The 23,343-nt window shown below is 38.7% G+C and overlaps 1 protein-coding gene across 1 annotated transcript in view; it reads right to left on the bottom strand.

Annotated features, from left to right (window-relative positions):
- Window positions 1-22,450, bottom strand: part of eEF1gamma (elongation factor 1-gamma) — a 77,871-nt gene extending 55,421 nt beyond the window's left edge. The window contains exons 1-2 of the mRNA XM_090376787.1: window positions 22,389-22,450; window positions 22,109-22,255 (exon numbers count right to left, since the gene is read on the bottom strand). Coding sequence (XP_090232913.1) covers window positions 22,109-22,255; window positions 22,389-22,403 — 162 coding nt within the window. The 5' untranslated portion in view covers window positions 22,404-22,450. The remainder of the gene's footprint in view (window positions 1-22,108; window positions 22,256-22,388) is intronic.
- Between the last annotated feature and the right edge of the window lie 893 nt (window positions 22,451-23,343).

The raw sequence follows: 23,343 nt of genomic DNA, 5'->3' as shown, positions 1-23,343 counted from the left end.
GTATTGCTCAAAACATCAAAGGCAGATATTGTTGGGATATCAGAGACGTGGTGTCACACAGATATAAGGAATGCAGAACTGGAATTTGTGGAGTACAACGTCTACAGAAAGGATAGACAGGATAGGAAGGGAGGAGGGGTTATGCTATTAGTTAAGAAATACATAAAATCCAAGGAAGTGAAGCCAGTCGACATCGCTGGACAGTGCAGTGTCGAGTCAGTTTGGTGTGACATAAGCACTGGGAGATCAAAATTGAGAGTAGGAGTGTGCTATAGGCCTAATGACTCTGATGAGTATAATAAGAAACTGTACAGGGAAATAAAGTGGGCCAGTAAATCAGAGTCTTATAATGGGAGATTTTAATTTCCTAGATATTGACTGGAATTTGGGGGCTGGTCACTCACACACTAGCAAGGCTTTTGTGGATTTATTGGATGATTGTTTTCTACATCAGCATGTTCGGGAGGCAACTAGAGGGAGGAATACTCTTGATTTGATTATCAGCAGTGATTCTTCATGCATTAAGAATCTGCAGATAAATGAACCACTAGGTGGCAGTGATCACAGAGTGCTGAAGTTGGATTTACTCAAAGAGGTAACTACCATTAGGGGTAAAGGGAAGGGTTATTGCTTTCGTAAAGGCGACTACGATGGACTGAGACGGTATTTAAATTCTATACAGTGGGACCAACTGATGATGTTACCAACAGCAAATGCAAAATGGGAAGCATTCAAAGAACTTATCTTGGAAGCTACTAGGCTTTACATACCAACTAAGAAATATTGTTCAAGGTTTAGGCCTAAATGGATGTCAGATGAACTAATGAGGCATATGGCAGAGAAGAAACATGCATGGGATACATACAAATTAACACATGACACAGAAGCCTATGATAGATACAAATTGATCTGTAACCAAGTTACAAAGGAGGTTAGGCAGGCGAAGGCAGATTACGAGAAATCTTTGGCAAGGGATGCAAAGAAAAACAGCAAAGAGTTCTTTACTTATGTAAACTCTAGAAGGAAGGGGATGAATCAGATTGGTCCACTTGATATCGATGGGTCAACTGTTGATGATCCTGCTCAGGAAGCTAACATACTAAATTAATATTTTGCATCGACATTCACACATGAGGAGTTATTCAGCGAGGGGAATGCCAGAGGTGTATTCAACTCTAGCAGTAAGCTAGAGAATCTTGTAATAACAGAGTAAAGTGGAGGAGAAATTGTTGAAGATAAACACAAGAAAGGCACCCGGGGTGGATGGGATCTATCCAGTTATATTAAAGGAGGCAGCAGAGGAAGTAAGCAAACCCTTAGCCATAATTATGAGAGCTTCCTTGGACTCAGGGGAGGTACCCACAGACTGGAGATGTGCAAATGTGACCCCAATTCACAAAGGAGGATCAAAGGCTGACACAAGTAATTATAGACCTGTGAGTTTAACTTCTGTTCCAGGAAAATTAATGGAGGCACTGGTTAAAGAAGCACTGCAGGATCATTTAGACAAGACTTCAGTTATAGCTCGGACACAGCATGGTTTTGTTTAGGGGAAGTCTTGCCTGACTAATTTGATTGGATACTATGATGCAGTCACAAAGGAACTGGATGCAGGGAATAACTTTGATATTATATACTTGGATCTTAGAAAGGCTTCTGATACTGTTGCACATGGAAGACTGCTGCACAAATTGGAGCAGTGTGACATTGGAGGTAAAATGCTGCTGTGGATAAAGGGGTGGCTGAGGGGGAGAAGACAGAGAGTGGTAATCAATGGACACTGCTCGCCGTCGACTAATGTTATTAGTGGAGTCCCTCAGGGCTCAGTGTTGCGTCCATTATTGTTTTCTGTATTTATAAATGATATTGATGATGGTATATCAAGCTTAATGTCGAAGTTTGCAGACGATACGAAGGTTGGCAGGGTTGTCAAGGACACTACTGACACTATGCTGCTGCAACAGGATCTGGAAAGGTTGAGCAGATGGGCTGAGAGGTGGCAAATGAAGTTTAACATTGACAAATGTAAAGTACTACACATGGGAAACAGCAACCCCAGTGCAACGTATCAACTCTGTGGTACTACACTGACAGTGGTAGAGAATGAAAGGGACCTGGGGGTGGTTGTACAGGCAGATATGAAGTTCTCTGAGCAGTGCAGACGGGCTGCAAGAGTAGCTCATGGTGTATTGTCAATGATATATAGAAATTTTTCTAGCAGGGATAAGGAGGTGATTATTCCCTTGTATAAGGCAATGGTCAGGCCACACCTAGAGTACTGTATACAGGTCTTGAGGCCTCATTTCAAGAAGGATGTAGAGCTGCTGGAACGAGTACAGAGAAGGGCAACAAGATTAGTGAATGGAACAAAGGGGTGCTCTTACGAAGAAAGGCTTAAGTTTTGCAAATTACAGTGTCTGGAAACTAGGCACCAGCGGGGTGATCTGATAGAGGTGTACAAAGCCTTGAATGGTTTGAGCATGCTCAATGCTGATGGGATTCTTCCTCTAGCTCAGAAAAATCACCTGAGAGGGCATAAATTCAAATTGAGGAAAGACGGATGTAGGATAGACGTGCGGAAATTTGCCTTTAGCCAGCGGGTGGTTGGTTGGTGGAACAGGCTTCCATCCCTTGTCGTGGAAGTTGATAGCCTAAATAAGTTTAAGGCTCAGCTGGACAGATATTTCGAACAAACAGAGGGGTGAAGTGGAAGTGGTTTTTTTTTTTTTGGCTGATGCTGCATAAGCTTGCTTTCTTGCATCAAATGCCTCTACTAATGCTAATGCTAATATGCAGTACTTTGCATATGGGTGTCAAAAGCTTTCCTAAAATCCAAGTATATGATATCAAAATTATTTTCTTCTCTAACAAGATTTCGCATTATAAGAAGCACTTGCAGAAAGTTTCATATGGCCTGATTAAAATGAGAAATGTTTTCCCCAAATAATTTTGATATTTTAAATATTTTTAAACTGATAAAAAATTTATCTGCACTGTTTGTTCCAGTTAGGGGTCAACGGCATGGATGGAACGCTCGTCATTCCTCCATGTTGATATGTCCAGCCAAATTTTTACAAGCCAGTTGGCCAGGCCTGATGCTCTTGGTTTTATTTTGATGTTTCCTTCACCCAACATAAACGCAAACATTTATTGTACTTAGTAGACATGGGCTTGAACCCTAGTCCACCCAAAGAGCATGTGCCACCGCACCCGTGCTCCTGACTACTTGGTTACGTCGCAGCCTATTTTTAAACTCATATCATCAGTAAAAATTTTAGGACTGAAAGCCTCAGACTGCAGAAAAACTTACAGGTGTACAAGTTAGCGAGTGCACTGCATCATTTCTATACATAGTAAGTTAACCAAAGTTAATTACATGACATCCTTTTTTTTGTCATGTTGGCCGTTTCAGAGGTATATCGCCATTCACCAGTGGCTGGGTAAGTACCCAGCCATTGGTGAATGTTGTTGTTGGTGGTGGTGGTATAATGGGTTGTCAGTCATTGCAACTATTTGGCTTTTTGCTTGAAGAGTAGCATGATACTGGACAAGCATTGATGCTGTTTAATTATTCTTTTCCCATTAGTTCAATAAACACCTGCATTCTTACCTTAGTTGTTTCTCAAAGATTTATTATTGTTTTCACAGACTAAAGGCGATAACACAAAATATCAATATTCTCTCCAGATAGCTACTGCACTTCGAGAAGCAAGATACGCAGTTTTGAATTTTACATGCTGTGAAGCACGCAAAATTTGAAATAAATCTTGAAATAAACCCGAGAACAGAATTAAGTAATAGCATCTAGTATATATAATGTTTATTTTAAATTTTTTAATATTTATATACATAATATTAAAATATGCACATGCATATGTTTGAAAATTCTCACACTTCTCTTTTTAAACTGGAAAATGGAAGAGAATGATATTTCTGTTTTATGTCTAAAGCATTTTTTTCCCCGTAAATTTCAAAGGAATTAACTTTTTTTTTTTGTTTTTGAAAATAAAAGTTGTGAAACATATAGAATGTTTTAAATTTTTTTTAAATAAAACATATATAAACATTTTCGAAAAATTAAAAAGAAAGTAGGGTGCCTGTCAGGTGACATACTACCATTTTTTGCTACATTTTGTATGCCACCATTGCCAGCTTAAGATTAATTATAAGAGTACCACTAGACTCGGGAGAAATTCCTTTGAACTGGAGAAGTGCCTAGTGGTAACTACAGACCAGCCAGTCTGATTACAGTGGTAGTGAAAATCATGGAAACAATGATTAAGAGTACAGTTTTAGATAGAAACTGAATTCTAAAGAAAACAGAGCACAATTTTGTAAAGAAAAAAAAAAAAAGTTTAATCAACTGGGTCACTTATGAGCAGGATGTAGAAAATAATTTCAATACGGTTTATTTGGCTTTCAGCAACACATTTGAATCAGTCCCACTTGAGAGGTTACTGGTACAAGCTGGAACATGTTGGGATTACAGGTAAAAGTCCTTCGATAGATTGCAAGGTAGCTGGAAGCAGGACAGAGGGCTGTGATTAATAGTTACCAAATTGAGCCAATTAAGAAGTGGGGTTTCCCAAGGTTCAGTACTGGGAGTACTGTTGTTTCCAATTTCCTTAAATGATATTGACAGAGAGACACAAGGCATGATGCAAAGATCAGAGTAGTTACTGATCAGTGCAGCACTTCTTCAGGATGACTCAGATAGGTTTCAATGACAGTTAGAAGTGGTAGCTATGTTTTAATGCAGCAAATTGCAAGGACTTATGCTTGGAGAATAGCAACCACAAAATAACTTATACACTTCATGGGGTTGAACTTAAAAAGAAAAAAAAATTGGTTGTAGAAAAGGATTTTGGTATTATATTACAATATGAGAGAACATGAAGTTTCTCTGTTCAATCATGGAGACTGCACATAAAAGATATCGAGCTTCTTGAAAAGGACCAAAGATCTGCAGCAAGCTTGGCTTGGTGAGATTGGCAAAAGGGCATCCATGAGGAAGGACTTCAAATATGTGGGCCACAGAGTTCGATAACTAGGCACCTTAGACGAGGACCTGTCTGAGGTCTATAACACTCCGAGAGGGGTATAGTAAAAATCGATGATGCTGTAATTTTCAGTTATAAATAATACCAAAACCAGGGCCAATAAATTAAAATGGAAGGGAAGAGGTTTAGACTGGATTATAGGAGTGTTTTTAGCCATCAAGTTGAGACTGACAGCATGATGAAATACAAAGGTCTGCTGGATAGGAACATAAAAAAAATGAAGTTTAACATTGACAAATGTAAAGTACTACATATGGGAAGCAGTAACCCCAGAGTAATGTATCAACTCTGTGGTACAAGACTTTTTTTTTTTTTTTATGTAAACCCCAAACACGAGAGGTATTAGAACCTATAGTACTTAGTACCGTGCTTGGGTTGGAGGCTGAGAAGACGAAAGAAGATATTTGTTGACATTGGACTTGAACTTCTGTAGACTGTAATTTTCAGGAAATACGTATGAAGGAAAGTTGGTCCAGAAAACGGCAGTTGAATGAATAAACGAGGAAGATGAAAAGTTGGTTCTGTGAGTTTGAAGTTGGACAGTAAATGGATGTTGGCTGGTAGCAGCACGTGTTCGGACTGTTTTGAAAGAGAGAGCGAGAATTATAGAAGCCAATTCAGAAGAACAGTGCACATGGAAGTACCTGTAGAAGAGGCATGCAGCAGAAACAGTACGTCTATGAGACAGCGAGTGGAGAGAGACTGTCAGAGATGAATCATTAATTAACCTAACTGACCTCTTCTGAATGGAATCAAGAAGCCTGAGAAAGGTTCTGGGGGCACCACCCCAGATGTGGGAACAATATTCCATGGCAGGGCGGATTTGCGATTTATACAGAGTGAGCAGCTGTTTGGAAGAAAAGTAACGCCGAGAGGGAAGGAGAAAACTAAGTTTTTTAGATGCAGAGGAAGCAATATTTGTAATGTGCTTGTGCCAAGAGAGATTAGAAGTCAGGGTAATCCGGAAAAGAGATATATCATTTTGCCTAGAATCCTTTTTGCGAGATATAAGACAAGACTGAGTTTTAGAAGGGTTGAAATCAACTAAGTTGTCTTTGCCCCACTGGAGAATTACCTGAAGATCGGCATTTAAGGAATTGGTAGGATATTTTCGAGAAGTTGAAGCTGATCGAGCAGGAGAAGGTTTCTCAAAATGGAAAGTTGAATGCAATGTGCTATCATCGGCAAAACTATGGATAGGATTTCCAGTCAATGGAAGAAGGTCATTAATATATAAGAGAAAAAGAGTGGGGGAAAAGAACTGAACCTTGGGTGACACCGGCATTAGTGGAGAAGTTAGAAGACAGAGAGCCATCTACCATCACCCTCAGTGAGCGATCAGAGAGAAAACTGGATAACCAATTACTAAAAACAGTTGGCAAACCATAAGATGGAAGCTTGTTTAGAAGACCTTAATGCTAAACACGATCGAAAGACATTGAGATGTCAATTGCAACTACTTGTGTTTCACCGAACCTTTCCATTGAATTAGTCCATAAATGGGTAACATAAGCCAGACCATCACTAGTGGATCGACATTGACGGAATCCATACTGGTGATCATTGATCCGATGGAAGGTTTCTAGGTAGTTTAAGAGTTGGCGATTAATTGATTTCTCCATTACTTTAGAAAGGGTAGAAGTAATTGCAATGGGACGATAATTGGATGGCAGGGATTTGTCACCCTCTTTAAAAAGGAACTGGCTGGATATGTGCAAATTTCCAAGCAGAAGGAAAAACACCTTTGGAATAAGAAAGTGAAAAAAGGTGGCAAAGAATAGGAGTAAGTTCAGGAGCACAGGTTTTGAGAACAAGTGGAGAAATACCATCAGGACCTGGAGCTTTCTTAGCATCAAGATTCGTCAAAATCCTTCTGACATCCTTTTGACAGAAGACCACAGGAGGCATTGAATGGAGCGTGTTGGGAATGGTGGGAGGTGTTTTACCAAGATCATTACTAAATGAGTTGGAAGAAAAATGGGATGCTAGCAGGTCAGCTTTATCCTTGGCTGAAGTGACAACAGAACCATCTGGTTTTGACAGAGGTGGGAGCAGAGATGGGCAAAAGTTGCAGCCATTAGCTTTAGCACGAGACCAGAATGCTCGGCTACCATTTAGGCAAGAAGCAAGTTTTCTAATCTTAGCCTAATCAAAATCTAGTTTGGACTGGTTGACAAATGCTTTATAATTGTTGCGAGTTTTGGTGTAGGCAGAAAACGAAACTGAAGAATTGGAAACAAACCAATTATGATATGTAACATTCTTCTCTTGAATAGCCTTAGCATATTTATTGGAAAACTAAGGTTTAGATAAAGGACGAGATTTTAAAGTGGAGTGTGGGATAAAGGATTCCATTCCTGCAAGAATAATTTCACTGACACGATCTGAGCAAACGTTGACATCAGAAGTTTTGAACCAGTAATCCGACCAAGGAAAAGAAATCTCGCAGGTCATTCCATTTTGCATTCTTGTAATTCCAAACAACATGGGGTTGGGAATAGCCATGAGATAATGGCTCCATTGGAGAAGAGACCATCACCAAGTTGTGATCTGAAGTGCCTAAAGGACCTCTCACTTCGACCGTGTACTTAGAAGGGTTGTTTGTGAGAAAAAGATCAAGCGTATTGGCTGTATGATTAGGATTGTCCGGTATTCTTGTAGGTAAATGAACAATCTGTGCAAGGTCATCAGTAATTGCAAAAGCCTCAGCATCTCAACCAGCTGGGTCGGTGTGACTAGAAAACGGAAGCCAGCTTGAGTTGTTAACATTAAAATCACCAAGGAATATTACCTCACTGTTACGAAAGTTGGACTGGAGAAAGTCAAGTTGCAAAGAGAGGAAGTCAAAGAGCTCTTAGTGATTAGTGGAGTTGGGAGAACGGTAGAGACAACAGATAAATTTGATACAATGAGGTAGAGAGATTTTAAGCCAGAGAAGATCAAAGAGAAGAGATTCCAAATTTCCAAGCCTCTGACAGGGAATATCAGAACGGACATATGCACAAGCACCACCTTTGAGGCGAAAGGAATCATACAGCGAATAATTTGGGCATCTGAGATGAGCAGTAGTTGAATCAACCGATAACTGGGATTCTGTCAGAAAAAAGTACATGGGGTTTGGCAGACTGCAAGTGGAAATGGACATCGTTGAGATTAGAATTGAGACCACGTATATTTGTGAAATGAATTAGGAAGTGCTTGGGAGGTTTAGATCTTTTCGCAGATAAGCTTGCTCTATTAGTTTATTCTGGAATTACTGCTATCTAAATATGATTTTTATCGAGGTTTAACAGTGGTAAATGCAATACTTTGTATTTAACACTGTTAAACCTCAACTACCATTTTCCAGCCCATCTGCTAAGTTAGCATTAGCATTAGTAGAGGCATATGATGCAAGAAAGCAAGCTTATGAAGCATCAGCCAAAAAAAAAAAAAAAAAACCACTCCCATTTCACCCCTCCGTTTGTTCGAAATACCTGTCCAGCTGAGCCTTAAATTTATTTAGGCTATCAACTTCCACAACAAGGGATGGAAGTCTGTTCCACCAACCAACTACCCGCTGGCTAAAGGAAAATTTCTGCACATCTATCCTACATCTGTCTTTCCTCAATTTGAATTTATGCCCTCTCAGTTGATTATTCTGAGTAAAAAGAAGAATCCCATTGGCATTGAGCATGCTCAAACCATTCAAGGTTTTATACACCTCTATCAGATCACCTCGCCGGTGCCTAGTCTCCAGACACTGTAATTTGCAAAACTTAAGCCTTTCTTCGTAAGAGCAACCCTTTGTTCCCTTCACTAACCTTGTTGCCCTTCCTGTACTCGTTCCAGCAGCTCTACATCCTTCTTGAAATGAGGCCTCCAGACCTGTTTACAGTACTCAAGGTGTGGCCTGACCATTGCCTTATACAAGGGAATAATCACCTCCTTATCCCTGCTAGAAAAATTCCTGTATATCATTGATAAGACACCATGATCTACTCTTGCAAACTGTCTGCACTGCTCAGAGAACTTCATATCTGCCTGCACAATTATCCCCAGGTCCTTTTCATTCTCTACCACTGTCAGTGTAATACCACAGAGTTGATACGTTGCTCTGGGGTTGCTGTTTCCCATATGTAGTACTTTACATTTGTCAATGTTAAACTTCATTTGCCACCTCTCAGCCCATCTGCTCAACCTTTCTGAGATCCTGTTGCAGCAGCATAGCATCAGTAGTGTCCTTAACAACCCTGCCAACCTTTGTATCATCTGCAAACTTGGACATTAAGCTTGATATACCATCACCAATATCATTTATAAATACAGAAAACAACAACGATTCTCTTGAAGTATCATATCCTGATTACTGATTTTAACCACCATGCCCACCAACAAACTTAGACATCAAACATGATATATCTGCATAAAAAAAAAAAAAAAAAAACTGCAGCCATTATCAACCCACTGCTGGATGGAAGCCTCCTCAACAATTTATGCTGAGGGAAATGGACCATAATCTGCCACGCTGGTCCAGTGTGGGTTGGCAGATCGACCGTATTTAGCAGTCAGGGGCTTGAACCCCGGTCTACTCAAAGGGCGTGTGCTACTGCACTCCCGCTCCTGACCACTCGCCTACAGAGGCCTGGATATCATTAATAAATATTAAATACAGTAAGGAGCTCAACACTGATCCCTATGGAATCTGACTCACATTAGCCTATGAAGAGCAGCAAGCATTTATAACCACTGTCTCATACCATTTAACTGTACTTTTATCCCAAATAGTAACTTGCCCCTAACCATATTGCTCCAATTTATGCAGCAACCATACACGTGGTGCAGTATCAAAGGCTTTACTAAAATTTAAGTATATATACAGGTGACCCCCGCTTAACGCTGATAATGCGTTCCGGAAAAACAGAGCGCTAAGTGAATCCGCGGTAAGCGAGCGCCGCATTCCCATAAGATAACATATGTATTTGTGAGTCGCGGTCGGTGCCATAGGATATTTCCTAATCAATAATAAACGGCAGTGAAAAGATGCATAAATGTCGGTCAAAATATTTAATATTCAAATAGTTGTACATATAAAATATTCTACATTTCATACATATATAATTATGTGGAACTACTTACGTATCAAAATTAAACTTAAAATTCCAATTAAAATCATGAATTTAATTGATCTAAATTGATTTAATTTAATTTATGAATTTAATTATGAAAAATGTGTCGATTTTGGGTTGAGCTTTACTAGTACTTAAATGGTTCCAATAGCTTACTAGTTTTAAATGGTTCCATTTTTTTTTTTTTTTTTTTTTAGGTGAGTTTTCTTCTCATCATCATATAGGCTAATCTCTCTTTCTCTCTCTTTATTATTTATATAATATTTAACTTAACTGAATTCTGCATTGGATATTATCTTCAATAAAATTAGTCTTTCCATTTCAATCCTAATAGCCGGCCTAGTCCTAGTTGCTTGCAGTGGAACAGCTATCTTTCCCGCTGCTAAAATTAATTCTTTATTTTTTCATAATTGTTCTTACAGTTAAACTTGCAAGTCCTAAATTATGGCACACATCTGCTTGTCTTTGACCGGATCGATTCGCTTCAAAACGTCTAATTTAATTTTCAAATTCAGTCTTTTTCTTACATTTATAGTCTTCGTACTGCGCCCAGACATTGTTGCTCTTTCATTCTTATGGGCCATTATTAACTCTTCGAAAATGTAACTGTGTTGGTTGCATTAATTATGATACAATGTTCAAGTAAACTGTCCGTTACGCACGATGTCTAATACTGTACTGAGTGATGACTAGACTTCATATAAATGCATATAACGCAAATATCACAAGCAATATACTTGATCATTTTTTAAAATGTTGATCTCGGAACTACGTAACAAGTCACTGTACTGCAATTAAATTAGCGCGCAATGCAGAATTTCACTGAGCGTGGGAATATTTCTCAAGTCAGCGTGGGAAACATTTTAACCGTATTTTTATATTCATTTTCAAGCTATCGGCTCCATCAAATGAAATGATTTCGTTTCCAGAAATGCCAAAAATGCAATCTGTAAAAGAGCGTTATAGTGATCTGTGACAGCGTTATAGTCAGATACGGGTTATAATATAAGAACAGCGTTATAGCGAATCAGCGTAAAGCGAACCGCATTATAACGGGGGCCTGCTGTAATGGCATTTACATTTTTCAATAACATCAACTGGTCGAACAGAAAAAGAGTTAAAAAAAAAAACATTTAAATGCATTATAATGACCTCTACAAAAACAGAAACCCTTCCCTTTACCCTTGATAGCAGTTATTTCATTGAATAAATCCCACACCAATATTCTATTTTTTTTTTTTTTTATGTGAACCCCAAACACGAGAGGTATTAGAACCTATAGTACTTAGTACCGTGCTTGGGTTGGAGGTTGAGACGACTAAAGAAGATATTTGTTGACACTGGTCTTGAACTTCTGTAGATTGTAATTTTCAGGAAATACGTATGAAGGAAGGTTGTTCCAGAAAACGGCAGTTGAATGAATAAATGAGGAAGATGAAAAGTTGGTTCTGTGGGTTTGAAGTTGGACTGATTGATTGATTGATTGGTTTGGTTTTTTATGGCGCATTGGCAGTTGAAGTTGGACAGTAAATGGATGTTGGCTGGTGGCAGCACGTGTTCGGACTGTTTTGAAAGAGAGAGCGGGAATTATAGAAGCCAATTCAGAAGAACAGTGCCCATGGAAGTATCTGTAGAAGAGGCATGCAGCAGAAACAGTACGTCTATGAGAAAGCGAGTGGAGAGACTCTGTTAGAGATGAATCATTAATTAACCTAACTGCCCTCTTCTGAATGGAATCGAGAAGCCCGAGAGAGGTTTTGGGGGCACCACCCCAGATTTGGGAACAATATTCCATGGCATGGCGGATTTGCGATTTATACAGAGTGAGCAGCTGTTTGGAAGAAAAGTAACGCCGAGAGCAATAGAGAAAACCAAGTATTTTAGATGCAGAGGAAGCAATATTTGTAATGTGCTTGTGCCGAGAGAGATTAGAAGTCAGGGTAATCCCCAAAAGAGATATATCATTTTGCCTAGAAATTGGAGTGTCACTAAAGATAAGCATAGGAGCAGAAGAATCCTTTTTGCGAGATATAAGACAAGACTGAGTTTTAGAAGGGTTGAAATCAACTAAGTTGTCTTTGCCCCACTGGAGAATTACCTAAAGATCGGCATTTAAGGAATTGGTAGCAGATTTTCGAGAAGTTGAAGCTGATTGAGCAGGGCAAAGTTTCTCAAAATGGAAAGTTGAATGCAATGTGCTATCATCGGCAAAACTGGATAGGATTTCCAGTCAATGGAAGAAGGTCATTGATATACAAGAGGAAAAGAGTGAGGGAAAGAACTGAACCTTGGGGGACACCTGCATTAGTGGAGAAGTTAGAAGACAGAGAGCCACCTACCATCACCCTCAGTGAGCGATCAGAGAGAAAACTGGATAACCAATTACTAAAAACAGTTGGCAAACCATAAGATGGAAGCTTGTTTAGAAGACCTTAATGCCAAACACGATCAAAAGCCTTTGAGATGTCAAGAGCAACTACTTGTGTTTCACCGAACCTTTCCATTGAATTAGTCCATAAATGGGTAATATAAGCCGGAATATCACCAGTGGATCAACACTGACGGAATCCATACTGGCGATCGTTGATCAGACGGAAGGTTTCTAGGTAGTTTAAGAGTTGGCAGTTAATTGATTTCTCCATTACTTTAGAAAGAGTAGAAGTAATTGCAATGGGACGATAATTGGATGGGAGGGATTTGTCACCCTTTTTAGGAACTGGCTGAATATAAGCAAATTTCCAAGCAGAAGGAGAAACACCTTTGGAATAAGAAAGTGAAAAAAGGCGGCAAAGAATAGGAGTAAGTTCAGGAGCACAGGTTTTGAGAACAAGTGGAGAAATACCATCAGGACCTGGAGCTTTCTTAGCATCAAGATTTGTCAAAATCCTTCTGACATCTTTTTGACAGAACGCCACAGGAGGCATTGAATGGAGTGTGTTGGGAATGGTGGGAGGTGTTTTACCAAGATCATTAATACATGAGCTGGAAGAAAAATGGGATGCTAGCAGGTCAGCTTTATCCTTGCCTGAAGTGACAACAGAACCATCTGGTTTGGACAGAGGTGGGAGCAGAGATGGGCAAAATTTGCGGCCAATAGCTTTGGCAAGAGACTAGAATGCTCGGCTACCATTAGGGCAAGAAGCAAATGTTAGCCTGTTCAAACTCTAGTTTGACTGATTAATAACTGCTTTACAATTGTTGTGAGCTTTGGTGTAGGCAGAAAATGAAACTGAAGAATTAGAAACAAGCCAATTACGATATGCAACATTCTTTTCTTGAACAGCCTTAGCACATTTATTGGAAAACTAAGGTTTAGATAAAGGACGAGATTTTAAAGTGGAGTGAGGGATAAAGGATTCCATTCCTGCAAGAATAATTTCACTGACACGATCTGAGCAAACATTGACATCAGAAGTTTTGAAACAGTAATCCGACCAAGGAAAAGAAATCTCGCAGGTCATCCCATTTTGCATTCTTGTAATTCCAAACAACACCAGGTTGGGAATAGCCACGAGATAAAGGCTCCATTGGAGAAGAGACAATCACCAAGTTGTGATCTGAAGTGCCTAAAGGACCTCTCACTTCGACCGTGTACTTAGAAGGGTTGTTTGTGAGAAAAAGATCAAGCGTATTGGCTGTATGATTAGGATTGTCCGGTATTCTCGTAGGTAAATGAACAATCTGTGCTAGGTCATTAGTAATTGCAAAAGCCTCAGCATCTCGACCAGCTGGGTCGGTGTGACTAGAAAACGGAAGCCAGCTGGAGTTGTGAACATTAAAATCACTAAGGAAAATTACCTCACTGTTAGGAAAGTTGGCCTGGAGAAAGTCAAGTTGCAAAGAGAGGAAGTCAAAGAGCTCCAAGTGATTAGTGGAGTTGGGAGAACAGTAGAGACAACAGATGAATTTGACACAATGAGGTAGAGAGATTTTAAGCCAGAGAAGATCAAAGAGAGGAGATTCCAAATTGCCAAGTCTCTGACAGGGAATATCAGAACCAACATATGCACAAGTACCACCTTTGAGGCGAAAGGAATCATACAGCAAATAATTTGGGCATCTGAGATGAGAAGTAGTTGAATCAACCGATAACTGAGATTCTGTCAGAAAAAGTACATGGGGTTTGGCAGACTGCAAGTGGAAATGGACATCGTTGAGATTAGAATTGAGACCACGTATATTTGTGAAATGAATTAGGAAGTCCTATGATCACTGCTACCTAAAGATTTCTTTACCCAAAGCTTCTTAATACATGAAGCCTCACTTCTGGTAATTAAATAAAGCATATTGTTTTATCTTGTCGCCATTCTAACATAGCGTAGAAAGTAATCATCTGTCATATCAAGAAATGTTTGTTTTTCTACTGAGTGAGCAGCCAACCCACATGTTCCAACTGATATCTACAAAGTTGAAATCTCCCATGGTAAGACATTCTAATTTGCTGGTCCATTCTATTTGTCTGTACAGCCATTCATTACATTTATCTCAATCATAAACCCAACTTTCACTTTTATTTTTCCAGTGTTTACATCACACCAGACTGACTCAATAATATACTGGTAACCTGTGTCTACTGATGAAATTTAAAAAACATTTTAGACAAATTATAAGCATGAATCTATTAACCTTTTCCATTTTTCAATTTAAAAGATCTAAGCTCTAGTTTAAGCTCTCAATTTTAAATATGCACATGTGTGTATTTCTGCTTATTATTAAATATATATATATATATATATATATATATATAATAATAAATATTTCAAAATAACCAAGATAATAAGATGTTTATCAAACTAGTGGGAGAGTAAAACTATAAACAAAACACATAATTTGAAACTGCAGTGGGCACTTCTCAGGTGACTGACTCACTAATCTTGCAATTACTCTTAAGAAAATTGTAAAAAATCACTTTACAGTCGAGAGCAGTAAAAGTTTGTCTATATTTAGAAAAGGAGAAAAAATTCACATTTTTTATCACTAATTAACAGTTAACACAGGATCATTATTTTTGAGGGTCACCTGTCAGGCAACCAGTCATCACCACTGGGTTAACTAAAAGCATCACCCGCCACACTGGACTTTCTGTGCACATTATAATCATGATATTCGAATTCTGCATCCCAATATCAGAGACCACCACTTTTCTTGTTATACCCATAAATTTAGCATTTGATGACTTATCCAATACTTCAAACTTGTCAAATTTATTTGCTATAATCCTAGCACTGGTGTACAAGCAAGTAAACATGTACCTGCACTGGGAAAACACAACCCACACATCACTTTCTTTGCTAGTTTTACCTGAAGTTTTATTTTCACACTAATTGGCTAAATAATGTTTAGATCCCATATAGTATTTACTATTCAACACCAGATTACTGAGGCAACATGACATCTGATAATCAGCTAGCAAGCTCTGAAATTGATCACAGCAGTGCCTTTCAGTATTCTGGGGACCTCAAATATTCGAGGCCCTATATGCATGGCTAGTGCACCTATGCATAAATGCACCAATGGATGATAATTCAGTACTAATTAATAAAATTAACAAATTTACCAATTTTGTTGGCCTGCATTTTAAAACTGTAGTTTACATAAACCACAACAACAAAAAAACAAGACAGTTTCATATTTCTTCTGTTGTTGCATTCATAGGTATGCAAAACACAAGAATGCCTTTGCAGAAGAGAATTCAATAATTAAAGTCACATTATGAATGCCAATGTACACAAAATAAATAATAAATCATCAGTCTGTGAAGTCAATTTGATTTTAGGGAAATTTTTTTTTTTTTTTTTAATATGAAGACGTTTTATTTACTTAAAATTAATAATTTACATTATTCATACTAGATATGAGCAAATATTATTATCCATTTATTTCTCCCTTGAGGAAGCACCCTGGAAAGCCAGTGGCTTGAGGGCTATAGATTACATGCACAGGTGTGAACACCCCAGAGAAATAAATTATACATCCTTCTGAAAAGTTACGTATAAAGTGATTTAAGGAACTAAATTGAGGGGCCCATCAAGCTCTCAGCTGCCCACATCAACGCCAGAGCTTGCACTTGGTCATTGCGCAACACAGCGGCAACCCCCAAGGCAGAATGCGCTGGTCCCAAAGGAACTAGTAGTTGTTGGTGACTTTATTGTCAGGGAAACGGGGAACATGCTTTGTAAAAAGGATAGGTGGAACAGGACCAGGGTATGTCTGCCAGGGGCAAAGGTTGACGACGTCGTAGAGCAGATATCATCTTTTAAGGGCACAAAAGGTGATATAGTTGTACACGTTGGCACAAATGATATCAAGAGTAGGAGACCAGCAGAATTACTTAACAAGTACAGGTCACTGTTGAAAAAAAGCCGTGAAATAGGGTTGAATTTGAAAGTGTCTGCAATTCTGCCCAGACACGATAGGAGGGAGTATATGAAGAGAGCCTTGTCAATCAATTCGGCCCTGGAAAGATTGTGCAAGGCTCAAGGGGTAGAATTTTTTTCAGCCTGGACTGTACTTGTTAACAGGAGAGATTGCTTCTACAGGGATGGGATACACTTAAATAGAAAGGGTGCAAGAATATTTGCCGATGCTATCGAGGCAGTGTTAGGTGGGTCGGAAAACTGCTAGCTTGGGGGAGACAAAGACGAACAGATTAAAAATAGCCACTGGCAGAGGTGAAAGAGATTCTTGCACTGCTTCTATTGGAATGAGCAGAAGCCTGAAAAACAAGATGCAGGATATTTCAGAGACTGCTGGGAGTCATTGCGGTACAAGTAAACACATGGGTTGTGTTAGGGTAGCTAAGAATAGAAATAGGTGCATGTATACTTGCGTGTACACCAATGCTAGGAGTCTAGTAAATAAATTTGATGAATTTGAGGTATTGCTCAAAACATCAAAGGCAGATATTGTTGGGATATCAGATACGTGGTGTCACACAGATATAAGGAATGCAGAACTGGAATTTGGGGAGTACGTCTACAGAAAGGATAGACAGGATAGGAAGGGAGGAGGGGTTATGCTATTAGTTAAGAAATACATAAAATCCAAGGAAGTGAAGCCAGTGGACATCGCTGGACAGTCCAGTGTCAAGTCAGTTTGGTGTGACATAAGCATTGGGAGATCAAAATTGAGAGTAGGAGTGTGCTATAGGCCTAATGACTCTGATGAGTATAATAAGAAACTGTACAGGGAAATAGAGTGGGCCAGTAAATCAGAGAATCTTATTATGGGAGATTTTAATTTCCCAGATATTGGATATTGACTGGAATTTAGGGGCTGGTCACTCACACACTAGCAAGGCTTTTGTGGATTTATTGGATGATTGTTTTCTACATCAGCATGTTCGGGAGGCAACTAGAGGGAGGAATACTCTTGATTTGATTATCAGCAGTGATTCTTCATGCATTAAGAATCTGCAGATAAATGAACCACTAGGTGGCAGTGATCACAGTGTGCTGAAGTGGGATTTACGCAAAGAGGTAACTACCATTAGGGGTAAAGGGAAGGGTTATTGCTTTCGTAAAGGCGACTACGATGGACTGAGACAGTATTTAAATTCTATACAGTGGGACCAACTGATGATGTTACCAACAGCAAATGCAAAATGGGAAGCATTCAAAGAACTTATCTTGGAAGCTACTAGGCTTTACATACCAACTAAGAAATACTGTTCAAGGCTTAGGCCTAAATGGATGTCAGATGAACTAATGACGCATATGGCAGAGAAGAAACATGCATGGGATACATACAAATTAACACATGACACAGAAGCCTATGATAGATACAAGTTGATCTGTAACCAAGTTACAAAAGAGGTTAGGCAGGCGAAGGCAGATTACGAGAAATCTTTGGCAAGGGATGCAAAGAAAAACAGCAAGGAGTTCTTTACTTATGTAAACTCTAGAAGGAAGGGGATGAATCAGATTGGTCCACTTGATATCAATGGGTCAACTGTTCATGATCCTGCTCAGGTAGCTAACAAACTAAATGAATATTTTGCATCGACATTCACACATGAGGAGTTATTCAGCGAGGGGAATGCCAGAGGTTTATCCCACTCTAGCAGTAAGCTAGAGAATCTTGTAATAACTGAGAGTAAAGTGGAGGAGAAATTGTTGAAGAAAAACACAAGAAAGGCACCCGGGGTGGATGGGATCTATCCAGTTATATTAAAAGAGGCAGCAGAGGAAGTAAGCAAACCCTTAGCCATAATTATGAGAGCTTCCTTGGACTCAGGGGAGGTACCCACAGACTGGAGATGTGCAAATGTGACCCCAATTCACAAAGGAGGATCAAAGGCTGACACAAGTAATTATAGACCTGTGAGTTTAACTTCTGTTCCAGGAAAATTAATGGAGGCACTGGTTAAAGAAGCACTGCAGGATCATTTAGACAAGACTTCAGTTATAGCTCGGACACAGCATGGTTTTGTTAAGGGTAAGTCTTGCCTGACCAATTTGATTGGATACTATGATGCAGTCACAAAGGAACTGGATGCAGGGAATAACTTTGATATTATATACTTGGATCTTAGAAAGGCTTTTGATACTGTTGCACATGGGAGACTGCTGCAAAATTGGAGCAGTGTGACATTGGAGGCAAATTGCTGCTATGGATAAAGGGGTGGTTGGGGGGAAGAAGACAGAGAGTGGTAATCAATGGAAACTGCTCATCGTGGACTAATGTTATTAGTGGAGTCCCTCAGGGCTCAGTGTTGGGTCCATTATTGTTTTCTGTATTTATAAATGATATTGATGATGGTATATCAAGCTTAATGTCGAAGTTTGCAGACGATACAAAGGTAGGCAGGGTTGTCAAGGACACTACTGACACTATGCTGCTGCAACAGGATCTGGAAAGGTTGAGCAGATGGGCTGAGAGGTGGCAAATGAAGTTTAACATTGATAAATGTAAAGTACTACACATGGGAAACAGCAACCCCAGGGCAACGTATCAACTCTGTGGTACTACACTGACAGTGGTAGAGAATGAAAGGGATCTGGGGGTGGTTGTGCAGGCAGATATGAAGTTCTCTGAGCAGCGCAGACGGGTTGCAAGAGTAGCTCATGGTGTATTGTCAATGATATATAGGAATTGTCAATGATATATAGCAATGGTCAGGCCACACCTAGAGTACTGTATACAGGTCTGGAGGCCTCATTTCAAGAAGGATGTAGAGCTGCTGGAACGAGTACAGAGAAGGGCAACAAGATTAGTGAATGGAACAAAGGGGTGCTCTTACGAAGAAAGGCTTAAGTTTTGCAAATTACAGTGTCTGGAGACTAGGCACCAGCGAGGTGATCTGATAGAGGTGTACAAAGCCTTGAATGGTTTGAGCATGCTCAATGCTGATGGGATTCTTCCTCTCGCTCAATAATCACCTGAGAGGGCATAAATTCAAATTGAGGAAAGACAGATGTAGGATAGACGTGCGGAAATTTGCCTTTAGCCAGCGGGTGGTTGGTTGGTGGAACAGACTTCCATCCCTTGTCGTGGAAGTTGATAGCCTAAATAAGTTTAAGGCTCAGCTGGACAGGTATTTCGAACGAACGGAGGGGTGAAGTGGAAGTGGGTTTTTTTTTTTTTTTTTTTGGCTGATGCTGCATAAGCTTGCTTTCTTGCATCAAATGCCTCTACTAATGCTAATGCTAACTAAAAGCATCACCCGCCACACTGGACTTTCTGTGCACATTATAATCATGATATTCGAATTCTGCATCCCAATATCAGAGACCACCACTTTTCTTGTTATACCCATAAATTTAGCATTTGATGACTTATCCAATACTTCAAACTTGTCAAATTTATTTGCTATAATCCTAGCACTGGTGTACAAGCAAGTAAACATGTACCTGCACTGGGAAAACACAACCCACACATCACTTTCTTTGCTAGTTTTACCTGAAGTTTTATTTTCACACTAATTGGCTAAATAATGTTTAGATCCCATATAGTATTTACTATTCAACACCAGATTACTGAGGCAACATGACATCTGATAATCAGCTAGCAAGCTCTGAAATTGATCACAGCAGTGCCTTTCAGTATTCTGGGGACCTCAAATATTCGAGGCCCTATATGCATGGCTAGTGCACCTATGCATAAATGCACCAATGGATGATAATTCAGTACTAATTAATAAAATTAACAAATTTACCAATTTTGTTGGCCTGCATTTTAAAACTGTAGTTTACATAAACCACAACAACAAAAAAACAAGACAGTTTCATATTTCTTCTGTTGTTGCATTCATAGGTATGCAAAACACAAGAATGCCTTTGCAGAAGAGAATTCAATAATTAAAGTCACATTATGAATGCCAATGTACACAAAATAAATAATAAATCATCAGTCTGTGAAGTCAATTTGATTTTAGGGAAATTTTTTTTTTTTTTTTTAATATGAAGACGTTTTATTTACTTAAAATTAATAATTTACATTATTCATACTAGATATGGGCAAATATTATTATCCATTTATTTCTCCCTTGAGGAAGCACCCTGGAAAGCCAGTGGCTTGAGGGCTATAGATTACATGCACAGGTGTGAACACCCCAGAGAAATAAATTACATCCTTCTGAAAAGTTACGTATAAAGTGATTTAAAATTATGTACAAAATTATGATTTATATATTTGTGGTTAGCAGGATGGTATTTAGAATAATCAGAAAACAGTTAATATTTTTAATATATTTTTAGTAATATCAGTCTTGTTAATTAAAAAAGAAAGAAAGGGAAAAAAAAAAAAGCTACCTATCATACGGCTAGTTTACAAGTAGTAGTAAAACTGGTGAAACAAAGTAAAACCAAAAAATTCATTGGGAAAATTAACACAAGAGATTCATGTAATGCACTTTCTTTGCACGAACACAGAGCAGCAAAATTTTTTTATGACTATATTCTTTCTCTCGGAAAAACTCCTTTTCTACATATGCCATCTAGTTTTAATGTAACAGTTGATACTGTAGTTATATCATTGATTTTTATAACAAAAATTAGCAGATAACAGCAATTAGTAGCACTTTTTAATAGTTTTATGTAAAAATTACATGCTTCTTGTATGTTATTTTTGGTCTTTTACCAGTTGTTTTGTTTTTCGTTTATTATTTCAAAAGGGCGATTTTAAAATTTATTGGCAGGCATACAAAAACCCTAGGATGAGCCCAACAGTATACATTAGAATATTACACATTCCATTCTTTCGTACTGATAGTTTAAAAGTTCTGCATTTGCTCTCTACATTATTCCGCAATTTTAAAATATACACTTTTTATAATTAATCGTTACAAATAACACTTCTATATGAATAAAATAACTGATGCATATGGAAGGGCACCTCCCCGGGTGTAAAATATTTTGGACACTGAACCAGATCACAAAATAACAACTGGAATATATCACAAAGGGGCTCATCTTGTAAGCATGGGCTTGGCACACCCAGGGTTCAGAACTGGATATCATCATTCTTCTCTTTCTTGGTGATTCCCTTCTACTTCTGACACTCACTCACTCATTCTCTCTCTCTCTCGAGGTAACTTGGAAATTTTTTTTGTCTGGTGCAGCATAAGCCTCAGGCTTCCTTGCACTATTATTACTTATAATAATAATATAACAACCTGGCATGACATTCTTAGAAGCATTGTCTTGTCAGATTGCATACAATATCACAATCCAAGTGGGAAGATTTTTCTTGTCAACCAGGAGGGCTTAAGGATAAAATGTTTTAATATGGAGGGCATATTAAATATAAAATATTAGTAAACAAAAAGTTTTAATTTAATACTCCAGTACAACCACCCGGTGTCTCCAAAAAATTTACTGTTTTGTTTTATGGCAGCAGGTATAACGCATTGTTCATTAAAATGAAGATTTAGAATATCAGAATTAAATAGCTGGATATGCGTACCAAAAATTAAAATAATTCGTGAACAGACAAGTTTACCTTTCCTAATGGAAATTTCTTCAAAAATTCATTGCTTTTATTTGTTTGGCCAAGAGCAAATTCGGGCACTTTAAGATCAAAGCCGCCGTACTTTGCAGCAATCTGGATCTTATGAGCTCTGAAGCTGTCAGAATACGTATAGAGGGTCTGAAATAAAAATTAAAACTTATTTATTTTGCGTTCAGACACAGTGATACAAATACATAACAAATATTATATTTCAAGCAATACAGATGGGTTAGATTGCAAACATGTGAAGCAATTGCACATTCCCACTTACGCCGGCCGCCATCATTAATCCAAAGAGACACTGACACGATACTAAAATGAAACGTTGCAGTCTTATTGCGTTAGATACAAACGCTACCAAAAGACGCCTAGCATATCGCCCAATAATAATAACAACGGGGTACACTGACAGTTTTTGCTGTTGTAGGGTTTTAGGAGCATCAGCCACTAAAGCCATATTGCTCGGAGTATTTTGTCTGTAAATTGGGTGTGTTCTGAGGTCGATTTTCTGTCTGCTGGACGAAAAACCCGAGTTTCCGGGAGAAAAAACCATTCTGCCCTCCCTTGAGAATATGTGGTTAGGTTAGAAAAAATTCCTCCCGTAATCGATAGGACTCGAGCTCAGCTCTTTTCTTCCCGGTATGGGGAGGAAGGCGATCCTACCAACTGTGTTACCCACGAGGACTTACACTCTGAGACAAGAGCAAGTGTCTAGAGTAATAGATAAGAAGTAAAAGCAAAAATATCAGTTGATATAATTGTAATACCTTATAAATAATACGTAATACCTTATTACAATTATACACACCAAGAAAAAAAATACAAACCTTTGTATTCATACAGATGCAAATCAAACTGTGACTTGGGGTGATGACGTGTTGCATCGTTGAGTATAAAGATGCACAAGCTATTCGACTGCAGTAATCTGAAGCCAGATGGGAAAAACTCGTGATCTGTCGGACTTTGAAAAAGGTCTTATTGTAGGTGCACGTTTAGCAGGACCACAATTCAAGAAACGAAAGATGTAAATAGTTTCTCAAAAGCATCTAACTCAATAGTTTTTAATTACTGGAAAGCAAGCGGTTCTTCCACATCTCAAATGCGTAAATGTGGCAGAAAAACATTGCTTCAAGAACGAAGCTGTCGCACTCTAAAGAGGACGAAAGAAAAATGGGATATCCAGTGTGCAGTAAATAAAATCTGAATTCAAGGAAGCCCGGAACTAC

The sequence above is a fragment of the Mastigoproctus giganteus genome, chromosome 6 (genome assembly GCF_048544385.1).
Source record: "Mastigoproctus giganteus isolate SK-2022 chromosome 6, ASM4854438v1, whole genome shotgun sequence".
In the NCBI taxonomy this organism is placed as follows: Eukaryota; Metazoa; Arthropoda; class Arachnida; order Uropygi; family Thelyphonidae; genus Mastigoproctus; species Mastigoproctus giganteus.
This window is presented reverse-complemented; position numbering and strand designations above follow the sequence as displayed.